Source organism: Thunnus albacares, chromosome 4, assembly GCF_914725855.1.
Source record: "Thunnus albacares chromosome 4, fThuAlb1.1, whole genome shotgun sequence".
Lineage (NCBI taxonomy): Eukaryota > Metazoa > Chordata > Actinopteri > Scombriformes > Scombridae > Thunnus > Thunnus albacares.
The window spans coordinates 33,808,196-33,825,835 of record NC_058109.1 but is presented as its reverse complement, the minus strand read 5'-3'; the positions used below and the strand labels follow the sequence as shown (position 1 = coordinate 33,825,835).

General features: G+C 40.1%; 1 protein-coding gene and 1 long non-coding RNA gene across 2 annotated transcripts; one reads left to right on the top strand and one right to left on the bottom strand.

The window, feature by feature from the left end:
- Window positions 1–433: 433 nt before the first annotated feature.
- Window positions 434–13,862, top strand: cass4 (Cas scaffold protein family member 4). The gene is made up of 7 exons (XM_044349090.1): window positions 434–576; window positions 9,573–9,995; window positions 10,662–10,745; window positions 10,878–10,994; window positions 11,661–12,980; window positions 13,116–13,199; window positions 13,418–13,862. Exons 1-7 carry the CDS (start codon window positions 574–576, stop codon window positions 13,832–13,834), a joined length of 2,448 nt encoding a protein of 815 aa, XP_044205025.1. The 5' UTR covers window positions 434–573; the 3' UTR covers window positions 13,835–13,862.
- On the bottom strand, window positions 9,637–10,655 carry LOC122980768. Its single transcript, XR_006403082.1, has 3 exons — window positions 10,386–10,655; window positions 10,050–10,250; window positions 9,637–9,726 (listed from the first exon to the last, which is right to left on the bottom strand). It is a non-coding gene; the product is annotated as an uncharacterized LOC122980768 (long non-coding RNA).
- Window positions 13,863–17,640: the final 3,778 nt, after the last annotated feature.

Here is a 17,640-nt window from a genome sequence, read left to right as displayed (position 1 = left end):
TGTCGTCCAGACAACAACGAGCAGAGCCACAAGAATTTCTGCTTCAAACAAACTTACCCCCCACCACTACCCCACCACCCCAAACCTGCCTTATAAATCTGTCACACGTACGGAGGAATTAGTCAAATTTATAAGAAGGAGGAAGCAAAATAAAACACACACAAAAAAAATCCCTCACTTAGTCAGAAAAGTACACTAGCGAATGATGTACTTCTGCTTTATCAGGAAGATGAAGGGGGGAACGACGGTACAAAATTCTGTGAGGTGGGGAAAAAAAAATAGAATGGTGGGGTGGGGCAGCTGCAGAGAGAGAGGGGGGGGGGGGGGTCTCTTCTGGCCAATGGGGCTGCAGGATGGCAGCTCTGTCAATGACATGGAGCTGGATTACCCCGCCCAGAGTGTAAAACTCTCTGCCTCTCAGTGACAGCTCAGACAATATGCCTGTGAGACACACAGGAGGACTAAATCCCCTTTTCACACACACTCACAGTTGAGATGGTTCACTGAAAACCGACCCTCTGTGGACGAACTCTACGTGGACACTGAAGACAACTTAAAAAAAAAAACCCAAACATGGTGAGTAATCCAGCTGCTCTGACTTCAATATTCCACATTTACTTTTGTTATAACTCAGTTAATTTTTCTTTTAAAATAGTCTATAACTCAGTTTTGTACATATGCAGTGATGTCTTTTGTATCTTCTGTTGTCTCCTGTTGCTCATGCAGAGGAATTTCTCTGTAGACCACCTGCTTGGATTTCACTTTAACTTGCGGTGTCAGCTACCACCTATTTCTACACACAGCCCCTCTGACCTGCTCTACTGTAGGCTGTAACCTGAGAGGGCTGATCCTCACACTGAGCAGAGAGGGGAAACTTTATGAGCCTCATTAACACACAAACTTGAGCAGTCAGATTATCAAGTCAGCTTTCTCAGAAACAGATCAGTTGGAGATAAAGCAGATGTTTCATGTTCTAAATGTTGCACATGAGGTTGTGGGTCTTTAATATCTTTGCTTCTGTGTTGTTGTTTTTTTTTACATGCACCAAACATGTCACTCACACATCTTAATCGGCTCTTAACATTTAAACACAGCTGATCTGTGTGGTTTTTTTTTTTTCTTTGAGGGAGCTGCTGACAGAACATTTTGTGGCTGGTTCGGTTCCCGTACTCGCCTCGCGTTCTTTGTCCAGCTCGATGTCTCTTTAACTTCAGCTCGCTAACGGGACTGGATGTTGTGTTAATAACCACTGATGCATTTTGTTTCTTAATCTGTGTGCAACATGACTAAGAAATGATCAGTGGATGTGTTTGCACCATTTTCTCTTTAAAAGTCAGACTTTGGGTATACATGTTGGACCCCCGGAGTGACTAAATGGAAATGCAAGGTAGACAAGAGCAGATGGAGAAAAGATGAAAGTGTGCACAATAAGAACGTCTGGACACAGTTGCTCTAAACTTTTGTTAAGTCAAGTCAGACTTTAGTGAATTTTCTGTGAGATTAGAAGCCAACATTTGGTTTGAGGGAAGTGTCCAGAAGAGTCGGGAGGAGGAGGAGGAGAGGGGGGGGGGTGTTTTATGGAAAATGTTTTAAAAGCCTCAACATGATTAATGTAATAGAAAAGCATAATCTTCACAGGTCCTATCTGCAGCACACAGCTGAGGGAAAGGATATGCATCATCCTGACATTTTCCAATGCAAAGCAGTTATGAGACCGGTCTCATCTTATTCATCACGTCTTCAAAAAAAATGACTGGTTTAGTCGATGACTAACTGGCAGTTTAAGCAATCTCATTTCCCTTCTATAAGTTTGTTTCGCACTGGAATTTATTTCTTTTTTAGTTCGTCGTGTGCTATTTCGGGATGCCTCGTGTGCTGCGTTGCTGTTGTGTCTGCTTTTATCATCAGTAGACAGTCATGAGAGCGCACGCAGCAGGAGGCTGGCATGGAAAAGTGGCAGCATCCTCCTCACATCCCACTTGAGGGAACTGAAATGTTGTTTTTTTTTTTGTTTAATTCATCATTTGTCCTTTATGTTATCCTGTCGCTGTTCATATGTTTAACTGCTGAGGATTATTAATCTACCTCAGATGTGAGAGGCCTTCATCACTCATCCTGTCAGCCAAATATTTTCAGGATATATTCCAAGTGGGCAATAGGCTCCTGAATAAACTCTTTTACAGAGTATGAAAACAAAATCAATTCAGTCAACAGAGCTGCCACATGGAGCAAGCAGTTTGTAAAGTAAAAATAAATTAATGAATAAATATTACATAATAATAGCGTGCAACAGCAGTGGGGGCTTTCCACAACCACTTCTCTGAAAAACCATTCAGACATTGAGTGCATGAGGTTTGGTTTTAGTGGGAGGTTCACTAACAGTCTGCTTTTTAAAGCTGTTCTACTTCATATTTTAAATTAAGAGTGGATCAAATAATTATGTATAATGTGTGTCACTTGTGGTGAGAATGATCACTTGACTCTGCAGTTCCCTTCAGCTCTACTGAGCTTTTTACTGTCTTTCAGCTCATTGTTTTGGTTTTACAGCCTTACATATATATTGGACTTCCATTCATCAGGTGGCCAAAAACATGACTCCAGATGTGTCTGCTGGATGTGTAAATAAGCGGCTGTTAGCTAACACATTCTAGGAAATAATATGTCAGTGTTGTAATTACAGTGCAGCCCCCAAATGGTCAAAAAAAGACAATGTTGCTGCTTTAAATGTGATGTTTTGTGCTATAAAGCAAACACCATTACGTCCATGTGAGCTCGCTAGCAGTCTTCTTCACTTAAGCATGAAAACTGATTCTTAAACTTGAAGAGAGAAGTTTGTAATAAAAAAAAAAAACTTAACTCAAGGTCAGGGTCCACTTACTAACTTTCACTAGTCTACTTCTCAGGATCTTGTGCAGTCTTCATCGTCATGCGTCTTCACTGACTGCTCTCACTTCACTAAGTTTCTTTGTGGATTACTGCAATCAGCGTAATGACGTGAAACTGCAGGAAAGTGTGTTGTTGCACCAGCATGCTTGTGCGTGTACATGTGTGGCCCTGTGATCATGCTAGTAGAGCACACAACATACCAACAAAACAGGGATCCATTGATCAAAACATTGCTAGCAGACAGAAATTCCACAGGATACCATTAAATAATCCATCTGGTTTCCTCTCCTATTTGTTTAACATATCGTCTCAGAAATCTTCATATGTTTAATGTAGCACTTCACACTCTCCATGTGTATGTGCAGGACACTGATCTGCACTGAAACAAACCAGTGGCCACACTGACTACAAGTCAAAATGAATTCATAAACAATCTCAAGCACGCAATATGCTGTTTAACACTGTAACTGTTAAAAGCTACAAGTAAAGTAACACAGTGACCACATAATGAATATGTGCACTGTAGGCAGAAGATGAGACTGAGGAAGTGTGAGTATAAATAAATCAAGAGTGTGAGCAGAAAGATAAGTTCCTGCCACTGAGCAGTGAACCCGCAGCCCACTTGTTATCTGCTGTTCCTCACATTGTCTTCTCCGTCATCCACTGTTACTGTCACACCTCTGTGAACAACTCACTACTCACTAAAGTGCATCTTCAAGTATTTCTGCCGGTTCAGTTAATAGCTGGCTGAACCAGCACACACTGTCTGTTTAAAACCTGCTGCCAAGTTACATTTTTGTTCTAAATTGCATTATTAGTCAATACAAGTGAACCCTGAAGCCTAAATTGTACTATGTGACACATTTAGGAGTATAATATAGCTGAAGTTGAAATGAAAACACCATTTAGCCCCATCTCGCTCTTAAGTACAATAAATGACTTATTGCACTCACACAATTTTTTCATATTTAAAAAAATAATCCAACCTTAAAGGTCCACTTGATCTTGAGCTCTTCAGGTGATGTGTGCAGTCTTTACATTTAGTTTTACTGATAAAACAATGGAAGTGTTTATATTATGTTTCCCGTGTTAAATGTAGTGTAACAATATCCCTACTATAGTGAAACGTTCAGTAAAATGACTCTTCTAAATATTAGCTAACATTAGCCACCATAAACTAGTGGTCTGAGTGTATTGAGCAAGGCTGCGTTCTATTTCTTATGAATCCAACTTTTTATTTGTAACAGGATGATTTTGTTATTTCTTCTTGCAAAAGTTGGATATTTTTTGCTTTAAGGCTCACTGACTAACTGATTAAAAACAGATCATAGCAGTTTCCTTGAAAAACTCATGCTGTCCCTTGTACTATAAAAAGTCCTGGACCTCATCTCCTTCGTGCCATATATTCACTTCCTCTCAAGGCAAACGGACTTGTCAAAAATGCAAAGCAGATCTTGAGAACTGCACCTCTAGAGAGCACAAATAATCTTTTGAATATTTTATCAGTGTGCTCATCATTAACAGGCTATTTTTGTTTAGTTTTGACACATATGAAGTGTATTTACTGTTTCTTTTGTGTTACGTTATAAGTTATCTATCTATGTGGAATGTTGATTGTGCAATCCTAGGAAGTTTTCGTCAGTTGTTTGCGTTTGTGTATGAGATTTTGACATAGTTCTCACCAGTTCCCATACAGGAAATACCAGGGCAGCTGTAGCGAGTCAATGTCACTGCCACAGAGCCTGAATTAGTCTCCACAGCCTCCTCTTGGATTTGTTTGGGTTGGAAAGAGGATTGACAAAGGTGATTTTCCATGGAGCACATCTGAGGATCATTTAAGATGATAAAATTGATCGACCAGCAACGAATTCCCAACGTGTCAAAAGATGATTTACCAGGATATCAAATCTCTCTCTCAATCCAGCTCTCTCTGTCTGTCTGTCTGTGTGTCCCTGTCTCTCCTCCTCGTCTCCCCCCGCTCCCATTTTTGTTAGAAAGATGCTGTGGGAAAGTCTAATATGTCATATTTACAGGCTGACTTCCTGTCCAAATTTAAGAAACGACATTATCTCAGCTATGCGCTCTGCCTCATCTCGATCACCCTGCTCCCGCCACTCTGTCTGGGAAAATTAACATTCTTCTAAATTTTAGTGAACTCTCAGTCCTGTGTGACAGATTTGTTCAGCACCACCATGGGTGTTGTACAGGGCCTGGCTTGTGTCTGAACGTATAATGGATGAGGTGCTGACCTGACCTGGGGGTCGTGCCCAGGCTGTCAAGGGGCAAAAGGTCAGAATGAACCAAGAGGGTGTCATTCCCACACTGGGAATCACTTCCTGGACTGGTTCAGAGTTAAATGCTAAAACATCTTAGTTTAAAATGCCCTAATTTGCTAATTAGTAATAAACATAAACTACAGCTGGTGATCATGGGAATGTGATTACTTTTGCAAGTATTTGGTCATAAACCAAAGTGTTTAATTTAATGTTTGACCTGATGATGGCACCACATGAAGTCAGGAGATCACCGAAGTCATTAGAATTCATCCTCTGGGGACTTTGAATGTCAGTACCTAGTTTTATGGTAAACCGTCCAATAGTTGTCTCAAAAACATGTCAAAAACCAAAAATATCAACCACATGGTGATACTAAAGGAAAAGTCAGGGGATCACCAAAGGTAGTTGGATTCATTCTCTGGGGGCCATGAATGTCAGTACAACGTTTCATCTTAATACATCCAGTATTTTGTGGGTTTGGACTAATTTGGAGATGTCACCTTGGGCTCTGGGAAGCTATAAAAGCACCTTTTTCACAATTTTCTGATAATTTATAGAGTAAACAATCAGTTCTTTAAAACAATAATTAAATAATTTAATCAGTAATGTAAACAAAAAATGATATATATATGTATATATATGTGTGTGTGTATGTGTATATATATATATATATATATATATACATACATATGCAGGTTAAAAATAGAATTGTCTTCTTTCTGCTTTTAACACAAACAATGAAAGATCTGATCCACTCCACATGCTGCTTTGTCTTGATTTGAAATCGCTCAGATGTTTTTGAAATATCTTAGTTTGCTTTGACGTGTTTTACTGCCTAAACAGAAGCTTCTATCCCAAGAGTTTTAAAAGCTTTTCTTGCGTTGCGTCTGAAGGGGCCGATGTTAATTTGTGAACAGGATGGAGCGGAGAGACGGGAGAGGCAAGAGAGAGAGGCAGAGACAGCTGTGCAGTTAAAGTGCTGAAGCCAGCTGTCAGTGGGGCTGATCTGCACAAGCAGGCGTGTGCAGGAATCCAAGAGTCACAGCTGAATCTGACTTTGTTACTGTACTTATCAGACACAGAAACAGGGACACGAGCAAACACAGCACGAGGTGAGGCGGGGGCTTCTGCTCAGGACAAGTGACCTTGATTCTAACTAACTGTGGTTTGAAAATAATGAGTGTATGAAGTCTGAAATAAGTTCAGTGCCTCCGATAATCAGGTCACTTAAAAGGTTGTGGCTTTAATGGCATTATGGTCACAGAAGAAACAGGACTGAAACTCTGCAATACTTTATATACATATAGTATATATACATATAATCATCCAGGTGTTATCATGACCCATGATTGAGATACATCGTGAGTGTGACACAGAGCAGAGTGTGTATTGATGGGGATAGTATACGCTGATGATTCCAGGGAGAAAGTACAACAATGTAATTCTTGGTGGTATGGTCGCTGACTGTCATCTGACCCTACGTATTTTACTTGCATGTCTGTTGCATGACCCAGAGGATTAGGCAGGGAGTTTGCTGAGGCTTGGTGTGTGTGTGTGTGTGTGTGTGTTGGGGGGGGGGGGGGGGGGGCATGGTCTGCTGTGGTCAGTGTGCTCCACAGGGCTGACAGGCCTGCATCCCAACAGGTGCTGAGCGTGTTGGGCTCTGATGGTGAAAGGGCTCTTTGTTGCAGAAGATTCACCGTCAGAGAGAGGCAGAGCCAACAGAGCCCCCCCCCTACCCCCAACATACACACTCTTATCAGCTGAGGGTGGTGTGTGTGTGTGTGTGGGTGGGAGGGTGTATGGGGGGGTGGTGTATTTGTTTTGTTGAGGGTCTATACCATACTCAGTCTATACCATACTCCTTATAGTTTGTTGCACTTTTATTTATGAATGTAACCAAGTATGTTTACTCAGGAACTTTACTTAAGTGCAATTAGAGGTACTTGTACTATACTTGATGACTTCCATTTTATACTTCTATATATTTATAATCCACTACGTTTAAGAGGGAAATGTCTTTACCACTACTACACTACACTACATTACTAGTTACTTTGTAGATTAAGATTTTACATACATTTTGCTGATAATGCTATAAAATGCAGGACTTTTACTTCTAATAGTTTTTCTACATCATTGGTATTGCTAATTTTAGAGGCTAAAAGTGAAAGATACTTTTTCCACCACTGATATGTATCAGCATTATAGATACCACAAGAGGTAGATCATTATATCAAGGCAAGGTATTGTGTAACAGTGTTAATTGCTAATTAGCACTTAACACAATGTAGAGCTGAGGCTGATGGGAATGTCATTAGTTCTGTAGGTATTTGGTCAACAACAAAAGTATTTGATAAATTGAAATCGCAGGATCACCAAAGTTATTACAATTAAACCTGTGGAAAACAAAGCTGTCTGTGCAGTCATGAAGTCATGAAGATTTATCATCTAGGAGGAATGAATGTAGCTAGTTTTGTGCCATGCAATCTTGCAGATCTCCAGATATTTCAGTGTGGACCAAAGTGATGGACAGACCAACCAGAGGACACTTTTTTTTCCATTTTATTAGTTTATTTAACAGGGACCATACAGGTAAACACTGTTACATACAGATAAGCACTGCAGCAGATGGAATGGGGCATCTAGCTGAAGCTAATGCTGTTTACAGCTCCTGTCCCTGGTTAAGCTTTTAAAACTAGATTCAAACTATCAAACAAATTTACTGATAAAACAGAATCAGGATAAAAACAACAGGACAGATAAATTGCCAACAGACAAGTTAAATTAAAATCTAATGAACTATCATTATGAGCTTTTGTTGATAAAAGTGATATTGTCAAGAAGGCATTTTATGTAGATAACATAAACATTGTAAAATAGATTTTTTTGTTTGTTTGTTTGAAATTTTCATACAACAGAAAATGTTTAATGTTGAAATGTTTAATCCATTAACATCCTGTTTTCCCTTAAGGTTGAAAAAGTCATAGTATTCCACTCCGATGATGATGTTCAGTTAAACATACAAACTTGAGACTGTGTTTCTGATGTCTGTATCATTCCATCGAATTGAAATATTCTACATGTCTTATGCATCATTGTATACACATTTCCTCCAAAATCCAGCCTAACAATGTTCTGTGGGCTTGAACAATGTTTGGCTGCACAGCATGAGTTTACAATGACTTAACTAGAGGCAGGCCAGTGAGCTGTAAGAGCCTAAATTCTTCAATGAAAACATTTTTGTACATTTGTAAGGAGGAAATTCATAAATAAAAATTCTCTAGTCAAAGTTTGTTTGCATTAAAGGGTAAACCCTGTTTTTATCACACTTAATTGTAAGCTGACTGTAAGATTGTGCCAATACTGACAAAGTCAACATAACTGGCGTCATAACACACTAATAGCATAGTTATGTTTAATTGGTGTGAACATGTTTCTCAGAGGAGCTGAAGCGATATGGTGACATATGTGTGTGAACTCCTTTTTTTTCTCTGTAGCTGCACAGTGAGTCAAACCACAGGCTGCTGCTTCTTGTGTACTCACCTCTGCCAAGTGGTTTTGGTTTAGTGGCATGTTTCATTATTCACAGCTTGTTTCGCGAAATGACAGCCTGCACAACAAGAGCCACCACACCAAATCTTTCACATGTCAGTGGTCATTGTATGTTGCTCAATATTACTAAGATTTGGTACAAACAGAGAAGTGCAGGGCAGCTGGGTTACATGATCACTGACAGTGAAGAACATCTCAACACATGGCACATGTACTCATGCATAAAAAGCAACAATCATTCTTAAATGGCAGAGTTCAAATGGGATTTAAAATATGTTGAGTGAAATGAGGTTTCATTTGCACATTTCAAAGTATTTTTGGAGTGGTGAGATAGGGTGCTCTCGAGTCTGCAAAAGGGAAGTTTTGAAGAAACTTGTTTTCCATTTATCTCTCTGTAGGGCACACAAATAGGAAGTGAAAATACAGAGCAGAGAAGATGTCATTCAAAACATGAAATAGCTCTACTTATTTTTTGTTTCACAATCTATCTAACAATAATGATATAATATAACAAAAATGACTTTGCCACAGTCAGCTGTGCTCATTCCGATTTATAAAAAGACACTATGACATATGGCATAATGAATCTGATGACAACTGCATCTTGCAACTTGAAGTAACATTTTGCAAGAGGAAATGTCATCAGGCCTACAGCAGCAAAAAAGAGACATTGCCATATTCAGAAAAGTATGATTCTCAGGGCATGTGGAATAGATGGTATCTCATATTTTAAAAAATCAATTCAAAACATTCATCTTAATCTAAATCTGTACACGCAAATGACAACATAGAAACTTACCAGGTAACTTTTTTACCTGCTAATCTTTATTTTCATTGTCTCTGTTCTTATTTCAGAACAAACTTGCAAAGGCTCTGTATGACAACACTGCAGAGTGTGCAGATGAGCTGGCCTTCAGGAGGGGAGATATCGTCACGGTGATGGATCAAAACGTGGCTGGCACCAGTGGATGGTGGATGTGCTCTTTGTATGGGCGGCAAGGCCTGGCCCCTGCAAACAGACTGCAGCTCTTACCACAAACTGTAACCACTGCAGGCTCCTTAAGCCATGTCATGGAAAAACACAAATTAACTGATGCTAAAACCGATGACAGTGTGCAGAATATCTACCAGATCCCCAGTGTACCCCGACCCTCCAGCAACCCTGCTTATGAACGTATGGACATGATCTACAAGGTCCCGTCTACTCCCTCATCAGCTTCAAAAAGTCCAATCCCCTTAGCACTTAAGCATAGCACAGAAGGACCTGAAGGAAACAAGGTACAAATTATTTTTTCTACATGTATGATTCTGTGTTCATGTAAGAACAAAAACCTGAATGTAGATGTCAGTCTGGCTGGTGCTCCAAGGTCAAAGTTGGTCCTCTTCCTTGGGAAGTGTTAACTCTCATGATTAGAGAGGTAGGCTGTTGCAGAAATGCAACGCTGGGAAACCCCTGCTGGCAAAAGAGCTTACAGATGGGGACCAGGGGCCTCTCCATGGGGACAGGCATGCAGCACTGGGGTCTTTATGGGCCTGTAAAAGACAAACAGACACAGACTTCAGACAGTTTTAACTGCAAACAGCAGCTCATGCCGCCAGGGACCCCAGAAAGACAGAAGTGTCTGTACGGGTGCTTGTGCGGCAGAAGGTGGGGAGAAATATACCCACATGTTCACCATTTCCTCTCCTGCTCCAGGGGAGTCCTGTTCCACTCTGCAGTAGCCACCTAATATTCAATGAGCAGCATGGTTTCTATTATAGAGTTGTGTTAATTGGCAAAGTGCATGCATAATGGGGTTCTCCGGAGCGCTCAACAGCTTCTGAGCAAACACCGTCCCCATAAATGTGTTGATGCAGAGGTCATTGGGGTAGATGCAGCTTTGATCAAAGCAGTGCAAGTGTTGCCAGTCGAAACCAATATTATAGCCTGTCTGTTGTTTGCAGCCTTCACTGCTCAGCCCGGCATCCAGTCCTAAAGGAGATGTTTACGATGTCCCGAGCCAAGCGAGACGAGCCTCTCTTTTTAATGTGAGCTTCTGCAAATATTCACTACAAAATATACACCAAAAGTAGATATTATTTGTAGATATACTTCCACTTCAGAGGGTTTTGGTCTGTGTCAAAGATATCTTCACTGTTATTGTAATATTCCCATTGCAGGCATCAACAACTCCAAAATATACAGCCCGAAAACACTCACTGATTCCAATTTCAGAGCTGGAGAAGAGATTTGACTCTCCGGGGAGTTTAAGGTGTAGCAGTCCAGGAGACTCTTATGTAAGTATCAGATTTTGGGGGGATAAATGAAGCAAGGAGACTGTGATGTGCTCACTTTAAAATGCAGTCTTTCTTTCAACATTTTTTTAATCCAATCCTTCACTTTAGTTTAGTGTTTAGTGTATGCCTGAAATGAACTAGTTCATATGATGTGTTGCCCAACCACATATAATGATAAAAAATGTTTATACCTGTTCCAAATGGCCACACTCAAAAGTGGGGTGAAGCCTGCCGTCATAGTCTCCTCCTGGCTGCATTACATTGCCTCCCTGATCCATCTCCAAGAACTTGCAGTCTTTGTAGCCTTAACACAATGAATCATGCAAATAATCGTGGAGATAATGGTGCTCACTTTGGGACAGTCTCTTCTCAAAAGCATTCATGGTGTTGCACTAGGTTGTAGACATGAAAAATGATGGTAGTTGTTTTGTTAAAGAATGAAAAAAGAACTCGAAGAGAAACTCAAATATTGAATTGCTTTAACACCTCTGTAGACACCAATTCTCGGGAAAGACAAAACCCCCCAAATTCTGACTTCAGACAGGTGTGGAGGAGGGTGTTTCAGACAGTGTAAAACAATCTAACAAGCACATCATTTGAAGCAAACTGAGACACTTACTTTCCACTAAGTATAAATTATATTGACAACTTTTGTCTTTTGCACAGACATATGCAGTTCCGCCACCTCTGCTTCAGGACCCAAACTATGACATCCCTATTCCTTCGGCCACAGAGGCCCAACAGAAAATAGTCAGTGGTTACAGCACCCTTCCCAACCCCTGCAAGCCTGAATGGATCTATGATGTTCCAATGAGTTCTGAGAAACAAAAAAGTAAACCCCAAGGCACCTACGACACCATGCCCTCCAACGCCATCTGCAGGCAGCTCTATGACACTCTTCCGTCACGTGCACGGCCAATTCAAAGAAGCAGTCCAACTCCCTCACTTTATGATATACCAAAACCAAGTTCTCTTGACATCTCAAGTCCGCCCAAAGTGCTGCCAAGGGTCCCAATTTATGACAAGCCCCCAACTCAAAAGCTTACAGAGGAGTCAGTATACGCTGTCCCACCCAAGGAGGAACCCCTCACCCAAGTTCTCAGTGATCCCCCTGGTGATCATATACCTCTAGAGTGCAGGGGTGACTCAATCAGTGCTCATGAACTCACAAGAGTGCGTCTGCATCGGATGAGGAACTTCCTGTCCTGTACATCTTTCCGTGACCTTCCAGGGAGTGGGGAGTCACTGGTGCAGGAGGATGATGAACGAGGCAGGACCCAGCGTCTCTCTGCAGTAGACAGTCAAAGAATCAGCACAGCCTCCAGCTCCTCCACCAGCTCCTGTGACTCTCTGGCTCTGAGCTCGTCTTCTCCGGAGCCTCTGCGAGAAGTGACACTTAGCCAGGATGAGGCTTGCCGCAGACTTCTAGACCTACAGGAGTCCATTTGCAGGACCGTACCCCAGCTCATGGAATTCGTAAGCAGTCGCTGGAGGAGCAAAGAACATCTGGAGAAACACCTGGAGGAGATCAAAGAAGCAGCAGAGGGGATTGCATGTTCTGTGACATGCTTTCTAAACTTTGCCCTGGACATTAAGGGCAATGCCCGACGTTTGACTGATGCCAACCTTCAGACCAGACTCTATAAACAGCTGTCCATTGTGGAGGACTCAGGTGTGATCCTACAACAAACTGTGAGTGCTCTGAACATGGCCGGCTGGCCCCTCAACACGCTTTGTCAGGACCCTGGGCAAGTGCAGACGCCTGACCAACTGGAGCGCTTTGTTATGGTTGCCCGCACTGTGCCAGAGGACGTCAAGCGCCTGGTGTCCATCATTAATGCCAATGGCAAGCTTCTGTTCAGAGCTCCTCAGAAGGATCCAGAACCCCTTAACACCACAGGTCAGCCAGAAGCAAAGAAAATTCCAGACAGGAGTCAACAAGGAGGGGACATAGTGGAGGATGACAACGACTATGTAGAGCTACAGGTGAAAGCTTTTAATGATCTTCATCATCATAAATCATATATAGTATGTATTGTGGTAAACGAATGATTAGCTATTAACTAAGGAAAATCAAACTGTACTGGTGATGTAACGTTTTTGCCTTTGACTTTTCCTCAGACAAAGAATGATTTTGAAAAGCAGGAAAAGGAAGTGCAGAAGGAACCAAGAGAAAATGTGACACCAGTCTCTAACAAGGCACAGGTGAGTATCTCCTGTTAAAACAGAGGACTTGTTCCTACTTAAAGGAACAAATCCTAAAATCAATTTTTGCCTCTTTGAATACGAGATTTTTATAGTCTCTTCTACAGTTTAGCTATCCAGACTTTCCTTGTAGTCCGAATAGACAGGAGAAACTGTTGACCAGAAGGCATGATATGTGGCCTTCTTCACTTTCTTTATTCTTTTTATCCACTGCTCAGGCTGATAACAAGCAGCATTCCTCTGAGTCTTCTGGTGGCCCAGAAGAACATCGACCACCTTCCCTGTCAGAGCACTGCCGGCTTTACTTTGGCGCTCTCCATAAGGCCATTGGGGGATTTGTTGGCAGCCTTCAGGATGGCCAGCCACCGGAAAAATTCATCTCACAAAGTAAGCTGGTGATCATGGTGGGCCAGAGACTGGTGGACACCCTGTGCAGGGAGGCCCAACGTGTAAAGTCCAGCCAGAGCCTTCTGTGTAAGAGCAACCACCTGTGTGCTCTCCTGAAGCAGCTGGCTGTGGCCACCAAGAAGGCCGCACTGCACTTCCCAGATAAGCAAGCTCTGCATGAAGCTCAAGAGTTTGCAAAGGAACTGGCCCATAGAGCACAGCACTTTCGGATATCGCTTGATATTTGAGAGCACAAATATCAAGCATACTGATTTGTTTGTACAGCAAAAGACATTGGTTTATTCATCAGTTCATCTGTTTCCTTGTTAATTAATTTCATATTCAACAACTTTCAAGCTTCACTTGCCAAAAAGGTCATTGCATTACTGAATGTTGTTATAATGAATCACCTTGCTGGTTAAAATGTTAATAATGTTAGAAATAGCTGCTGGGACAAGCAGAACAATTAAAATATGGAGTTGTATTTGTACTAAAATAAAAGACTTCAACTCAGCGGAGTTCCAAAATAAATTGCACATTCAGGATACTGTACTCAAGCCAATTTTTAAAATGCAATTTAAGTATAAACTATAAAATAAATATGTATTATATAATTTACAACAATTTTATATTTTCTGAATATTGTTTGTTATGTGAATGTTTTATGTATTTTATCACTTTATTGTGTAAGAGGTATATTCTCCAGGGTAGCAGTTTGACACAGACTACTTTTTGTGAATATCTATGTAAATATTCTAAAAAATGTGTTATGCATTCCCACACTTTCCTCGACAAAAGACTGAATACAACACATGTTGGATTTTCATTTCTATTAAAATAAAAAAAACTTAAAACCCTTTATGTTGTTTTGTTAATGTCTGTTTGAAGCATCTACATATAAACTGTAGTGATCTCTGTAGAAACAGTCTTTATTTAACCTTCTCTCTATTCAAAGTAATGAAAAATAAAGTTAAGTTTATACATATCGGTCAGTTTACGAGTCATTGACTGTGGAAACATTTTTATAATGTCTCTTAACCCTGATGATGTCATCAGGGTTAGGAGACATTAGAAGACGAGCCTACAGATGTATGACAGAAAGGTCTGTGGTCCCAACTGGGGCCGTGAAGTTGGAAGTACATGCAAAAAAAATGTGTATTTACCAGGAAGGGAAAGCTATTGTGGATTGCATTATGGGAAATGTAGGATTTTATGTTTTGGGTGCGTGATTCATACTGGGGACAAAAGGTCAGGATATCTCGGCCTCTGTTGTTTCGATTTTTACCATTCTTTTTCAAATCTGTGTCTTGTGACTTCCCCAACTTTATGGAAGTGCAATACTATATCGCTGGAGTACCACTTTTACTACATGATAGGTCATTGCTCATTGAATGGAAATGATCAGAGGTTAGTGTCATTACACAAGAGGAACACTGTAGTTGGTAGTGCTTCAGTGTCTTGCTTAACCCTATACACAAAAATTTAGTTAAAGTTAACTTCTTACCCCACTGTTGCACCCTCAGTTACTGTACAGAACATATGTGATATGTAGCAAGAGATTAGACTCTCATCTTTTTGGTTATTGTGGGCATTTAAAAAAGAACACCCTGTCATGGGTGGGGGGTTTTTTGTTTTTGTTTTTATTTTCATCATTCAAAAGGTTTCAGTTTCTCTGATAATATTTTCATCATTAAACATTTCAATCTGTATCCTCTAATTAAGGTTTGTTTATTGGTAACCTTAGGCAACATTGTGTAATATAGAATTTTTTCCCTAGGTGATTTATCTAATAAATTGTAATTTTATAAAACACAGAATTAGTATTGGGGCTTTATATTATTATCGACAGTCACATCATTATAATATTTGTACAATGTGCCAGGAGAATTATAAAAAGCAAGATTCAATCACTCTATAAATTCATCTTGCCCTTTGCTGTGGGCTTGCACTCACATGGCTCTGCTTCATTTAAGAATGAAATACTATAATGGGAAGGCAGGGGCCTTCCCATTAGTATTAGTACCTCATTTCAAAGTCACAGACATGTGATTGTGCATTTTGAAAGTGTAGGGATGGAAAAAAATATGTTATGGGTCTGAGAGTAAAAAAAGGTTGCTATAGTAGCAGTGTTGTGCAGTATGTACACTTCAGCAGGTTGGACACTTGAATCTGATTCATTGGTTGAAGGACGGTCGATCCACGGCCTGTGTCTCAACTAAACCATCTTACTGGCTGACAAATTCAGATAACAAAGTTTAGTAAAAGTAAAGGACAACTTGACAACTGAATGACTGCTGCACACACACAGTTTATTCATGCTGCCCTCTAGCAGTACTGAAGGGATATGACTCCATTTGTCTTTTCAGGTTGAAGGATACTCTGATTCTCTACATGAGACATTTAGAATTTACATCATGACTGGTTGGTCATTTAGTGAAGTTTACTTTTTTTTTCTTATTTTAACATCAAAGTAACATATTTATCAGCATGAAATTTAGCTATTTACTTCTCTTAACTTTAAATTTTTTATTAAATTGTAGTTATAAAACCAAAATGTAAATATTCTGGGCTGACATCATTAGGAGAAAATTCTGGACTTTTATTAACATGTCGATGGCAAACGCTGTTGTTTATAATTACAGTCTCCAGTGACAAAAGACACATTACTTTATTTACTCATAAAAACAGTATATCCTCATAGTCTGCTGAGAAGGCTTATACTGAAAATCTATTGAACCATACTGCAATGCTATTTGCTGCAATGGTTGGGTAGAACTTACTATTCTTCCTAGCATACAGTAAGTATGGTGAGCTTTTGAATAGACAGTCGTTTTTAGGTCTGTTGTTAGGTGACATCCAATTCACTTTAAACTCTTTGCTACAACAGTTGGGAAACGACCAGCTTGCTGATTGGTTGGTTTGCACTGGTCTGGAGATAAAACTGTGTATCCACTTTGACCCCACCACAAATCAGGAAACAAAACCTAAAGATTCAAACCTCTCAAGATAGTTCACATCCAGCCTTTGGGTCTTAGTTGTGCTAGCATACATCAGCCTATCAAATGTAATGTGTGAAAGAGTTACAACTTATGAACTGCATATCATATGCCAAGGGCAAGACACTTGCTATGACATTAGTGAATGTAAACTCCTGAACTTAAGAGGTATTAAGGTCTGCGAGTTTAGTTTTTTTTTTACTATTTTGCTTCAGTCTCATTGCTCTAATGATACTTGTTTTCTGCGGCAGCTGTTTTCAGCAAAAAACTTGGATAAACCCACTGTGCACTAACTGCTCAGCACCAAGCATCACACAGACAAAATTAGAGACTATCTGGTGAACATAGTGAAGCATTTAGCAGCTACAGTACCAGTCGAAAGTTTGGACAAACTGTCCCATTTCCTGGAGTGAGAAAGTATGTCCAATCTTTTGACTGGTAGTGCAGATGTCCCACAGGAGATGATGGAGACCAAAACAGAGCTAAAAGCAGAGCGATTATTGAACTTAAATTAATTGGGTGCCCAGAAACATGACTTGAAATGAATGTTGCTGTATATGTAACGCCATTGTTTGCTGACTGTAACAACTTTAGGGGATAATATGTTTACAGCTTGTTGCACTGTCCCCAAGTGATAAAAAAAATCAATTAATGCAGGTTTAAGTTTTCCAAAACATGTATGTCTATAAAAACAGAGTTTTAATTCACAACTTTTGTTGTAAATCTGTTAATCCAGCTATGTTTATTATGCTGCTTTTGCTCTGTATTGTGTTGGTTTAGGGTGTTGTGCTTATCTCTTCTGCATGATTGTCCCTTTTGCTAAGATGTATAGTACTATACAATGTGCTTGATAAAAAAATGAAAAGAAAATGAATTAAACTCCATCAAGGTGCTGTTGTTTGGATTGCAGACAGACAAATATAACACAATGACCTCTTTGACAAATCAACTGAAATGAATCACAGAATTTCTCTTAGTGCAGAAACGTAATATTGTAGAGCTACTGTCTATCAGTTGACAGAGTGGTGGTATGTTAAGGGAAGGTTTGGGCTTTATCG